We start from the raw sequence: 14,129 nt of genomic DNA on the forward strand, positions 1-14,129 counted from the left end.
CCTTTACTTCATTGCTGAAACAATACTGTATATTACTAGGAGTAGAAACCACTTTATGTTTATTACCGAGACGTTAGCCGAGTACAGAGTCGGACAACACCAAATTTAAGACTTTTATAAACAGTTGCCTCAAATAGAATACGTTATATATTATTATCTAATGGTGCTTGCGAATTTTCTCTTTAAGTCAATTTTTTTGAGATATGAAGTCATAGAGTAATATTTTAAATGTATCTCCCTTATTCATTTGTAAGTTCTAATATCGACATTTTAACTAATTATCACTGCATACCGAAAGATTTTTATCCATTTTGACGTTTGTGTTAGGTTCGGTTTGTGTGAATGTGAAAGATTGTTGGTTTTGGTGATACAAAATGATCATTACAATAAGGTGCTGGTTTGTTTAATGGTACAGAACAGAATTTCTGATATTTCCTACAGGTATTTCTCTTTGGGGAAATTTAATGTAACTGCTAATGTGAAAAATATTAATGGTTTTGTACGAAAGAGAAAGCAGAAGAGAGAGACAGAGAGATTCGTTGGTTAAATTTTGTAGGGTTTGTTGGAGAGGGTCCTGATATAGGAATTGATCCTTTGCAGGGCTTGGATTGTGGTGGTTGCTTGGGGTTGTGTTTGCCTAAAACTAATTAGGCTTTTTTTTGTTTTTTTGAAAATAAGTTGTGTCTACTGTAGCGGGTGGCTACAGCTGTGGCTGCGCTATTTCCTATCGTCGGCCATTTGGCTGGAGAACCGCTTCACCAGGTTGCAGAAAACCTGCAACACCGACGATAAAGCAAGCACAAAACGGTAAATCCTTTTATACTCGAGTCATTCGAGTGGTGCCTGCCGTTGGGAAATTTTGAACTTCTGTAGATTATAGTGTTCGAAAAAGACGTGCCTTGGTAGTTGATTCCACTTGCACTTCTCCAAAAAAATTAGTCTTGGTGTTCATGAGCCACCTTGAAAAAAAACGTAATTTGGATTTATTCTTAGTCGCTGCTTGCAATACTTGTAACAATACACTTCGTTAACTAAATTTTCTACTTTTGTATTTTTTGACTTTCGAACAATTTTTGATTCAACTTGGATTTGTCTACTTGATGCGATATCTTTGGCGATTCAACTTTGGCGAAATGGATCAACGGTAACGCAAACATTAACTTCCTTTGCTTTGCTTAAAACACGTTAAATAATCCATCGTACTGAAACGAAACAATAAACTGGCATTCAAGTGATTGATGCGCGGTTATTCCCCTAGTACTATTCAACAATGTGTGGGTGTAAAAAAGTAAATAACTGCTGCTGCTGGCATAATCATCATCTAAACCCCCAACCTCTCATGTAATCAAAAATAAGCAAAGCAATAACTCCTCGCCCCCCTATAACGCTTACTTGAATGGCATATTTGAACAACTATTGTGAATAAATGTTGATTTCTCAATTATGTTTAATTTTGTATTGAATAAATATTCCACCTTATAATTGAATCTGATAAACTGTGATACTTAAGTCAGAGTCCCACTCAAGAAAAAATCTCCAAACATTAGATAATATGCGAGATATACAAAAAAAATTATTTTGAACAATTTGCCTGACCCTATATATTATTTATCTACTCCTATTTAGGAATATATTAATTATTTCACTGTATTTGTAAACGAACAATATTAGTATAGTCGAGAAGTGAGTTTTCAGCCAAAAATAGTTACGAGTCTCTTAAAAATATGGTGATTAGTGCATTGGATTCAGAATTTAATTCTAAGAATGGGGAATTTTTGAATTTATCTTCCATTAAAAATTTCATTTGTTATAACAAAAAACGAAGAAAAAAAATGGGAGCGTTTATTAGCTATATTTTCAAAAATATAAAAGATAAATGAAATTTGAAAAAAGATCCTAAAAGAGGAGGAAATTTTAGTACGAAAAGTCTTGACTCTCGGAGTTGTAACTCCATTATTTATAATTTTAATTTAACGTCGAAAATTGTGCTCCGCAAGACCGTTTCGCCAGGTAAAGCATGCATTACAAAATATTTTTTTTATAACATTCAATATTGATTTAAAAATTTGATTAAATTATAGTGTCATCTAGACACTTAAAGGAAACTAGACCTGCAAAAAAAAATTTAACTCGATTTTTGTTGAAGTTATGTAATTGTTAATTAACTAATTTTTCGTAGAGTTTTCATATAATCACTTATAAACATTTAAAAAATGGGTCTATAATTTTCTTCAGTAATCTCTTCTTATATCAATAATGAACAAGATTCCGTTGCAAAAGTTTATAAAAGTTTTTTCTTTTGTTTATAATCATTTTTTAAATTTATCAAAAATCAAAATTCAGGACAATCTTTTAGATAATTTATTTATTTATATAATTAATTTTTTATATACTCGATATCTATTACGATTCTATTTTATAAACATTTGTTCATAAAAAATGAATGAAAGCGCCACGCGAGAATGATTGGCCGTCTCTGCAAGTTTGATTGAGTATTGGCCGGTATACAGGGCAACGATCAAACTGCGCAAACCAACTGAACAGTTCATTTACGCAGTTTATCGAGCTTTAGTAGTGAGTCCACATATCTACGATATCTGCGTCGATCGTCAGTTCTCGGCAGAAAAACACGTCGATCATGATGGAAGACGATGAAGCACTTGAGCTAGTCTGGCTTGTTTTGTGCAAAAGAAAATCACGTATTGTGAGGTGTAAGGGTGTAAGGATTGGCTTCTTAAACGAAAGTGATACTCATACGCAGCATTTTTCTTGTTGCGGTCGTGATAATCTTTACTTTTCTTATTCCACAAGCAAACTTCATATTTATTGCACTGGATAAACTCTTCCAATAACTCACGGATTCTGCTAAAATCTTCTGGCAACATGTTTTAACGTGTGCGGATGCATCTACCTACACCAAGCCTTGCAAACGAACTGAATGATTGGCCCGACTTTCGTACACACAATACGATAAAACTGTGCAAACGCGATCGACAACGATTTATCGAATAGACTTTGAACCTTGCTCCGATGGCTTGCACCAATCAAAAAATCTGCGCCGATTTTTGTACATATCTTCGATAAAACTGCGTAAAAATGAACTGTGCAGTTCGTTTGCGTAGTTTTATCGTTGCCATATATACCGGTACTAAAGGAATCATAATTTTATTTATCACAGTTATCTATTTACGTTATCAATAATACAAAAAATGATATGAACTGTATATTAAACATTCATTTATTGAAAATAATGAGAAAATTGTTTTCAAACAATAGTATCTCTCGGAAAAGTTTTAATCGTTTTTAATACCCTACATACATTGATGAAAATCTTAGGATGTACAATCGACATCTCACGGAACGAATTCAAAGAAGTTAGTTTTGTCTCAACTGGATATTGTGGATTCTAGTGAACGACAAAAAACGCTCCTTTCAGACAAACGAAAACATCTTGTAAATCAAGAAATCAACGAGACATCGATCGACAAATCCGAATCAACTAGTACCTTCAGAAGTATTTATGCTGATAGTGAAATATTACCTCCAAAAGGTAATTGTGGTGAATTACCTCCTTTAACAATTATTTGTACAGTGTGTTTTAATAAAAGATGATCCCGTCTCTAGGATAGATAGAAAACTGAAAAATATTTGGGGTTTGCTCAGTAATAAAATTTCGAAACGCCATCCGTATTCAAGATAAAGGCGTTTCTTACGATTTTTCCGCAACCACTGGCAACATTGTAATCAAATTTTATACGAATAGATTTTGGAAGCTGATACATCCAATGAATTTGTTTTTATGTCTGATTCTCATGGAGGGCGCTTGTTACACGATTCGTATCAAGTAGTATAGAACATAACTTTATCAATATTAGATATCATTACTTCACACCAGCATCGGTTTTAACTTTAACATAATTTTCAAATCAAAATGTTTCGGAAACGGTACACAGTATCGAGTTTTATCAAGACTACCGTTTTCTATCTATCCTAGAGACGGGATCACCATTTTTTGAAACAACCTGTATATTATAGTTTGCTATGTACGTAATAATCATTTTCAAATTTTACTTTTATAACGGTACGAAAGCTGTTGAACTTTCATTATTCACAGCTCCGTATATTAAGATTTTTTTTATTTAAAATACTATCAAGATTTCCATTGTTATATGTATATCGAAAATATTTCGATGATATGAATTATGGAATGAACTACACGCGGAACTAGTTCAATTATTAAAACAGATCATATAGTTTCGTCTTAACCCTAGAACACTAACCTTCGACAAATCAACGACGCGAATTCGAAAAAACTGCGATTGCGCGATCGTACCGATAAAATCTATTATTGGCAGATATTAGTTAGAGTGAAAAAGAAGACTACGTCGAAGCAGATGCGGCTTATGACTCCGATAGTAAGGATGCACAGTATCATACTTCACGGATAAGCACAAATGGTCATCGCTAAAGCCAAGGTCACGTAGCCGAACAGCCGCAAGAAATATAATGCACATTATACCTGAAGCTACATATGTAATTATTGCAGATGATAGGGTGAATCTATATCAATGCTGGGATTTCAATATAATTTGAAAAATACAGAAATGCATTTGTCACTCAAGAATAAACAGATGCTATTGAAGTGAGTGTTCTTATTGGGACGTTTACCACAACTGGAAGCATGAAAAATCTGCCTGCGCGATTCTATTGCACTAATTTTGAAGTAGTAGATCGAATTTGTTATTTTAGATTAAAGAAAGTAAGCTATAGATCGTCCAATTGCATTTTTTGCCATACGCCCATGAGCAAAAGGAAGTAGAAAATGCTGGACAATCATTTTGTCCAACATTGGTACCAGTTGCTTTAAATCCATTGACAACGTTACCGATCGTGGCTGCGCATTCATATACCTCATCAATAAGCCGGCTTACTTAATACTAGGTTACGGCACTGTCAGGATTTTAATGCATCCAAGAATCGATGGCTGGGTTGTAGTAAGTGTTCATTAACTTGAAAAATGACGGTTGCAATCTGTGCGTAGTGTGTTCTGGTAATTGCAGCAAAACGGTGCCTTTCTCACCTGCGACCATCAAAGCTCTAAGATTTTTGCTTTGTGTCATGTGCCCATCGCGCAACAGCAAGACCTTATCTTTCTTGGTTAGCTTGACGACAGAAGCAAAATGTTTCAACCATTGACAAAACACCTCACGGTATCCAATGTAACCGGATTCCAAAACGGTTACCAAGCATCCAGCTGGAGCTCCAATTTCCAAATGATCACTCATGCGCATTCGTTGGAATGTTATCATTGGCAGAATAAATTGACCAGTTACACTTACACAAGCAACCATTGTTGTATTAACAACCTTCACCACTGATTCCAACTTCCTTTTTTCCCTTGACAACTTCAACTTTATGGGGCTTCTGTTTCACTGTTTGGAATCCACTCGCATCAACATTAAATATTTTGCCAACATTTTTTTTCTCATATATATCAGAAAAGTTTTGAATGCTTTCCTTGTTATATCCTTTAGCTCGATTTAAAGAAGTTTCCTCGAGTTCTCGAAGGCTAATTTCGTCCGTATGCCATTTCATGAAAGCGTAATAACAGGCTTTCCCAGCCATTTTCTTTGTTCTATTGAAGTTGTCTTACAGTCCATTTCTCTTGGCAGTTTGGTAAGCAGGTCTTCTGAAATCTGTGATAATTAACCCAAACATGTGTTTGTCCAAAAATATGAGCGCTACTAGAACATTTTCAAATTTTCTGTCAAATACCGTTGGTCTTTCTTTATTAATTTCAATTCGTTCATCTGAATAACTTTTTATCTAAATGTCTTTTTTTTACGCGTTTTGCAGATCCTCTACTTTCCATTCAAAATCTTTTTGTTCAGTAATCTGTAACAAAAAAAGGTTCGATAAATTCGACCAATTCATTTTAACCGACCATGTGTGATCTATTTAAGCAAACTGTTTACTCGCGTAAAAAACGAATTTGAACATAAAACATAACCTATCTAAGCCGGCTAATGTTTATTACCAATCTCAATTAAAAATATGAATATAGACAACTTATGTTTACCTTAATTAAACCACTAACAAAAAACATCAAAATTTACATTGAAAACAATGAAATTGGCTGTAGAGACCACCGAAGCAGAAGCATACTGTTTTTTGGAAGAAACTACTTGAAACCATAACTGACGAAAATAGAAAACCGCAACTGAATCAACTTGAAAAGGAGTCTATATCTGATCTTAAAAACACGAAACTGTCCCTCGGAAATTGTGAAAGGTCTAATAAATACATCGATATAAGCAAAAACAACCTACGCATTCCCACAATGTCTTTGGCAGGACTTCTTCTTCTTTTAATGCATATCCATTAATGGATGTTCGCGACCACATTTTTCATGGCTTCTCTATCTCTAGCGGTATGGATCAATGTCTGAATATCTTGTATACCCGTCCACTGCCTCACGATCCGCAACCATGACATCCTCTTCCGTCCCAATCCTCTCTTGCCTTCAATCTTGCCCTCGACTATCAGCTGAAGGAATTGATATTTATGGCCTCGCATTATATGGCCAGGGTATGCAATCTTTCGTTTCTTCACGATGTTAAAGAGTTCACGGTCTTTATTGATACGCCTGAGAATATCCTCATTTCTCACTTTGGCAGTCCATGGTATCTTCAGGATTCTACGATATTCCCACATTTCGAATGCCTCTAATTTGTTGATGTTTTTTACCTTAAGGGTCCAACCCTCCATCCCGTAAAGAAGCACTGACCAAACGTAGCACCGCACAAGTCTCAGTCTAAGATCAAGATCAAAGTCGGTACATGTAAATACATTTTTAAATTTTATAAATGTACTTCGAGCTTGTTCAATTCGGCATTTTATTTCACCGACCGACGACCATTCTTCATAGAGCCATGTTCCTAGATATTTAAATTTTTCTACCCGTTCTATAGGATTTCCATTATATGTTACTCTAGATTTTCTAAACGTATTCGCTTCCATAGTGATAATCATGAATTTGGCAGGACACTGAAACTTAAATGAAAATATTTAGGGAATAAAAATAAAAACATCGGCGACTGCAGTCGAAAAGTAGGGATCGAGAGATCGAAAGTGAAAAATTAACCTCAATGCAGCTGTCTCAAATCTCTTATTACTGCTGTATGAAAAGTTGTATCCAGCCTAGTTCTAGCAATAGAGAGACACAATAGACTTGTCCTCAACTTCTTAGTTTTAAACACTAATACTAATAAAACAAATTAAATGAAAAAGATAATTTTCCAACAAAAAACGATACTTAGATCAAATAATTTAACAAATTATACTATTTTTGTGGTGATCTCCAAATAAGTAATGTATGGAATGCGTATGTTTGTCGTTCAGAACATATCCTTATTTCGAAAAGGAAGCGTTAATTTTCATCGCAATTATTTTGAAAATATTTTGTTATGTGATAAATTAAATCCCCAGTAAAATGGACGTCTTAATATAGACTGTTTTGTCATTTTGACATCCATAAAAAGGGTACACACTTACGTCATATCAATGTCTATCGTGTCCGTTATAACCATTAAATATTGCTGCTAGTTCATACTGAGGAATACATGAGTCGTTCTATAATGAAGTTTCGACTTTCGTTTATGAAAAAATACCACGAATAACTATCAATTTATGATCGTAGGAAGCGAAAAATTTATAACTAAGAGTTATTTTTAATTTTCTAGGCGCATTTTCTTTACTCGAGTAACAGCAAATACGTTTGTGTGTGTATGAAAGAGAAAAGGGCCAATATTTAGGTAGATGATAGTGAGAAATGCAAGAAAAGATTGAAAAATGTATGTCAAATAACGAAAAACGGAGTGTTCAAAAATTAACTAGGGAGCCTATTGGTTTTCATTTTAACATTAACTTTAATATTCTTTGATTTGATTTTTAGAAATTATTGAAGGTTCAGAAGAAAAACAAGCGAGTTCCAGTGATATAGAACAAAATACAAACGATCAAGAACAAGTGGACTTTGATAACGAATATATGAGTCAACAAAATAAAATCCAAGATTATATTGCTATGATTCGTGAATGTTTGTCTCAACCGGCAACAAATGTTGATATTCCAAATAGTAAAATGGAAATCGAACAAGAGTATCAATCAGAAGGTAGCTTTTGCACATTGCCATCCATGTTGAATAAATTTAAAGAGAACACTAATAAAAAAAATTCCAAATTTCTTAATAATATTCACTATAACCAGAAAACAAATTGCTGTGATCATATACAGTGAAGACGTTTCAAAAACTAACTAGAGATCATACATTATGAATATTAATGCACGTCATCAAAGACGTATTCGTATTTAAACTTAATACTACAAACACTTTTCTCTCTTATTGTTTCGTATTCGATTTTTTTTTTGGTGACACCTCTGACTCTGTGTTCATTTTTGTTGCTTGTATTTTTCTTTGGTGCGAGCTTGTAAGTACTAAGTTTTCAGTACCATATATAATAACTGTTCGAAATATTAATTTCTACACGTTCATTTTTGGTTTTTTCGTCGTTTCTTTTGAACTTATTACTCGTTATTTTGAAATCTTCTTTTTTCCCTCGATCATTATTTTTGTCTTTTCTACATTAATATTATTCGGTTTCCCCAATTTCAATGCCTGCTTCTTTGTTAAAAAAATATATTCCAATTACTTCTAATTTTTAGCAAATAATACTAAATCATCGACAAAAACACAATCACAGTCTTCAACTATTTCTTTATCCTATTTGTATATGTTTAATTTTTGATTCCACTTCTTGCAATTCATCATCCATTATCATTACAAATATCGACTCCCTCTTCTCTTAGTTCTTCTTTTATCGAGAAATCTTTGGATTGGTTATTATCTTCTCATCTGGTTTGTCGTATTCGTATTCATATATACATTCGATATTTACTCTATGTGACTCTTCTTTGTTTTAAACTTTTCCTTATTTGATTTCTTCGGACGCTGTTAAATGATTATTGATATTTATAAATCCGAGTTCTTTTTTATTTGTTCCCAGTTTTTTCTTTATTACCTGCCTTAGTATTAAAACATGTTCTTGTCTACTTCTCCCTTTCATAAAGCCACTTTGCGATCCTTCTAATTGGTTTTCTATTTTTTCACGCAGTCTATTCTAGTCTTGTATTCTCCCAAATTTTGTAGCATTATTAATATAATATTTTCATAGTTCGATCTCTTTTTATCTTCTGTACTACTTGTTCAACTACTTCTGTTTGTATCATTTATTCGGTTTCAAGTTATAGATATCTGTTATCTTCAATTTCCATTAGCTTCTTTCTACATTAGTACTAACTTAACATAACCTAACATCATTGATTCGTTTCCTCAATCTTCAAACTCTATTGGTACGAATCAATTTTTATAATTGAAGACCTAAATTTCATCATTCTTAATTAATAGATCAAGCAAATTCATGAGAAATTTGGACTTTTTTTGACAAATGTATGCTTACTAATTTTGTTATATTTTTAAACCAATCATTAGTTACGTTGGCAAACTCAAATGAAGAGGTACAAGAAACTTATTGTTTAATGAATGAGGAAGAAAAGGAATCTCATAATAATACTGATGTAATGTTAGATCAAATATTAGAAACGCTGGTATCTCACGGCTTGGAATTAGAATTCTTACTCACGCAGCATATGGAAGAAATACAAAGGACGATTCCAAAACAATTTATAAAACAATTATATGATAGAAGTGATTTACCAGATAATGCAGTGAATATTCAAGCATCGGTGCCGCTAACAAGTGATGTAGTAAAGGTATCAAATGATGCTGAAGAACTCAAAACAAGTTCAAACAGGAATAAACTAACAGAAAAACAAATAGGAGTCATATGCCCTTATAATATTTCTCATGAAAATAAAACGTATTTTATAGGGGAATATAATAAAGACGATCTTGAAAAATCCAAAAATCAATCTTCTAATGACAATAAGAAAATTGTAGAAACAAGTTCGAAGGAGATATATGAGAAATCAGAGGAGCGGGGTTGTCTTAGTACTAACGAGAATAGAGAACAAAGAACTAGCTTATCTCAATCTAAAGTTGAACAAAATTCTAACGATATTTCCAGTAACATCAAAATATCTGAAATTCAACCAATTTTTAAACAACAAGAAAAATCGGAAAGTTCTAAGAAAATACAAGTAAATACCCAAGTACTAGGAGAAAAACTCATTAGTTGCTTCCCGAATAGTATAAAACAATCTAATATTCATCCCGGTAGTTTTAATGAAGAAGTTAATCAAACAAGCCCGAATAAAAAAGAAGGAAACTTATTTGAGAAATTACCACTCTCGAGTCATATTCCAAGTTGTGTAGAAGGCTCAAAACCTCAAACTATAAGTGATGGGCAGGAGCTACAAGAAACAGATTTATCTGGAAACGGAGAAAACTTGAAAGACACAATTTCTGAATCTTCTGTCAATGATAATATTGAAAAAATACTTAAAAAAACACATAATGAGGAAAAAAAGCAGGATAAAAAAATCACTTATGACACCTCAGATCATTCCGAAAAACATCAAAAACATATAACTAGCGAAGAAGGAATAATTGGTAATGAAAGAGAAGAGGAAGCGTTCAGGAGCCAATTTCCTATCGATATTTCAACTAATTTAAAACCACATTTAACTGAATTGATAGGTAATATTCAAGAAATAAATGCTAGAAAACAAGGTTTGGAAGATCTAGTAGATAATTCTAAAACGTTACAAGAGGTGAACAAATGGGAGATGGAAGACATACAAGCAGAACTTGTGAATTCTAAAAATAAATCCACAGTTTCTAAAAAATCCGTTAAACGTTTTGTGAGCTGTCTTGTTCCAGGAATTAAGTGTAAGTCGACTAATAGAGAAGAAGAGGACGATATGTTACAACAGAAAGGTATCTATAAATTATGAATCTTGTTTTGACGAATTATATTCAATACTAATAAGGAGAAATTTATATTAATGGTATATGTTTGAATGTAATAGTGTAAATGCTAATCAAAGCGAAATGTAAATGCTTCTTATAAAAATATTTCTCGAGTAAAGAAAAAGCTTGGAAAAGAATATAATACTCGATATATTTCCATTATAGAAATAACACAAAGTGATGATGTGACAACAATGGCGGTGACGGAAACTCAGGATTCTCGTAGCCAATCATCAATAGACAAAGAAGACAAATATAATTTACCCAATTTAGAAGAATTTCATGAGATCCTTGATACTATGAGTACAGTTTGTACGTCACCACAATCTATTCAAGGAGGGAAAATAGAACCAATACCCCAAGGTATTTGTGTTTTTCTACCCAACAAATTTGATTTCATATAACATTAGGTTTTAATCCCTGGCTGTGTATGGAGGTGCATTGTTGTCGTGATAGAACCAATATACTGTCTGCTACTGTTGCACAATCTTGCAAGAATTACGTCTTTAGCATTAAAAATAAAATAAACATTGGTTTGATGTTTGATTCCACTCAAAGACAACTTCACTGTTTCTTTTATTCTTTTATCAGAACCGTAACTCATTATCAGTAATAACCGTTGACAGAAAATCTGAATCAGATTCAATGTATTCTTTCAAAGCTTAATCAGTTTTAATTCTAATTGATACATAATGTAAAAAACAATCTTTTCCATGTCCAAACCTTTCGTCGGAATTTTCTGAGCAGAGCTCCATAATAACGCACCTCTAACAGTTGATAATTTATCATTCGACGATCTGTAAGTACATGATTTGTTCAACATTTTTGTCGATACGGATAGTTGTTCATAATGAGGTTTTCTATGAATCGAAATGTTAAACCGTGCTAAACACCCGTACGCTTGATTTTACCCCATAAATTCATCTTTATGTTGTTGTTTCGAAACCAAATTTTACAGATCCACATTGTTCGCTTGAACTTGGCATCACAAAAAAACGAAATAAGAATAAATTAGCACGTCGTTAACAAATACGCCACTGAACTGGTGATGAGTTGAGCAATCTATCGTCTCGCGGATATTTGCCTACTATGAAAACGTTCTCTTACAATTGCTTACAATTTTATCCAGGGCTGGAAAACACAGCAGAGCCCTACTACCAACTTTCCCTTTCTTTTACTCAAATTCTACTAACTTGACACCTTTTCAATTTGTTGAAATCGTCTCCTAATTTATCTATTATTCTCGGAATTTTTTTATTCTAATCTTTTATCTTCAATTACTGTCATACAAATACATTTCTGATTCATACATTCCTTCCTCCTTTACTATCATCGTTAAGTATTGCATATTTTGAAAATCAAAGTTGTCCTCTTTTCTTCAAATATAATCATTTTTGGAAATTCTAATACAATATTCGATCCAACTAATTCCTTTCAACACTTACCCTTTTCATCAATTATACCGAATGATTTCACATTGTTTATAAAATATAAATTTGAATAATTCCATACTCTATTAATATATTATTCCCCCCTTCTGGGAATGTTTGATTGACGTTTTTAATATGTTTCCGCCCAATAATTTGATTCTGAACAAATGTAGTTTCTCTTGTATATTATGTATATAGAGTATGTTTTTCCCTCATCATTTGAATCACCTCTTCTTTTTTTGCTTCTTCCGCCATAATTTGATTAGTTCCTGGTGTCGACTCGTGTCTACATCTTTGATATCTTGCACTAGTTATTTCGATTTTCTTGAATAAAATAACTGTAACAAAAATATATTCTGTTGTAATAATTCTGGAATAGTTAAACATCTCCAAATTTAACCATATGTGTTACTTTAATATTTTATTCTATTTTTCAAATTAAGTTTCCGAAGCTTCACTGACTGTAGAAGAAATTTACGGGCAATATAAACAGCAGATGCTAGAAGATATTTCAAAACAGGAATGTAAACCGTTAATTATCATTAGTTCCACGATTAGTAAATCTGTACCAGAGATTACAAAAACCAGCGAGGATGGAAATAATAAACTACCTTTACCGCTCAAAGGTACTGTTATATAATTCGCTCTATTAATTTTATTCTATTCAACGCTAGAATTAATTGGAAAATAACTTATTTGTTATTATTAATGTTTAGATACCGTGTAAACGTGTTTGTGTATGGTAAGAAAAAAATATTTATTGTGAAAATATCTTTTTTTTTGAACGTACTTACATCAAGTAATCTTTACTACACTACCTAGTAAACAGTGATCAAAATTAGGATTATAATATTGGAAAATTTTACACATTAAATTACAAGAATTTCAATATTTCAATTTACTGATAGAATGTACCGATAAATTGTATCAAATTTAACTGTACCACTTTACTAAAGAGTAATGGGAAACAGTGAGTGAAACTCGCATTTGTGGTTCGTTCATTTATATATTCTCATTTATTTGAAAAAATAATAAGCCACGGCCCAAAGTTCTACAATTTGAGAGAATTTTTCAATACTCCGCTCCAAATTAAATCTTGTTATGTTGGAAGTCGTTAATTAGAAATTTTTACGTTTTTCTCAGCTAGATGAAGTTCATATTTCAAGCTATGCATATTATGATTACGATTCTGCATCTACTTCACTAACATCGTACTGACTTAACCCAAGATACATTTGGAAGTTGAAACAGAGGTCTTAGACATTGCTTCAGACTAACAGAGGCGTGCATATACTATTTTTAAGGGGCTTTATTCAAGTATGGTAGCGAATAAAGCAATAACTGAATGTTTTGATATATAATACGAAACATATCCGAAAAGTTTGCTTCCCAATGTTTTCCTTTTACAAGTGACCAGCCAATTGAATGCAAATGCGTAGTAGGTACCACCTCATGTCAGTAGCGTGATAACAGTGATCCGAAACGGAAACTTATATTCTTAATTCCGCCGCCTGCGAGATTCATTTAATGATATAATTCTTGAATATAAAAGCCGTACGACATGCCATTCAAAACAAGAGCCGCGGAATGCTTACTGCAAGTGTTGTACTCCTCCATGACATTTCTCGACCACATACAGCTCGACACACAGCAGCTATTTTGACGGAATTTGGCTGAGAATTGTTTAACTATCTACGCTACAGCATTGA

General features: G+C 32.8%; 1 protein-coding gene across 8 annotated transcripts in view; it reads left to right on the forward strand.

The window, feature by feature from the left end:
- LOC130898064 (uncharacterized) overlaps positions 1 to 14,129 on the forward strand; it is a 299,991-nt gene that overhangs the window by 253,970 nt on the left and 31,892 nt on the right. Inside the window, exons 11-14 of one of the 8 annotated variants that reach the window (XM_057807104.1) lie at positions 7,955 to 8,173; positions 9,551 to 10,957; positions 11,156 to 11,353; positions 12,864 to 13,046. The exons of 5 other annotated variants lie outside the window; for them this stretch is intronic. In XM_057807104.1, coding sequence (XP_057663087.1) covers positions 7,955 to 8,173; positions 9,551 to 10,957; positions 11,156 to 11,353; positions 12,864 to 13,046 — 2,007 coding nt within the window. The remainder of the gene's footprint in view (positions 1 to 7,954; positions 8,174 to 9,550; positions 10,958 to 11,155; positions 11,354 to 12,863; positions 13,047 to 14,129) is intronic. 2 more of the 8 variants (XM_057807105.1, XM_057807106.1) reach the window with 2 other exon arrangements.

This window comes from Diorhabda carinulata, chromosome 9, assembly GCF_026250575.1.
Source record: "Diorhabda carinulata isolate Delta chromosome 9, icDioCari1.1, whole genome shotgun sequence".
NCBI classification, from domain to species: domain Eukaryota; kingdom Metazoa; phylum Arthropoda; class Insecta; order Coleoptera; family Chrysomelidae; genus Diorhabda; species Diorhabda carinulata.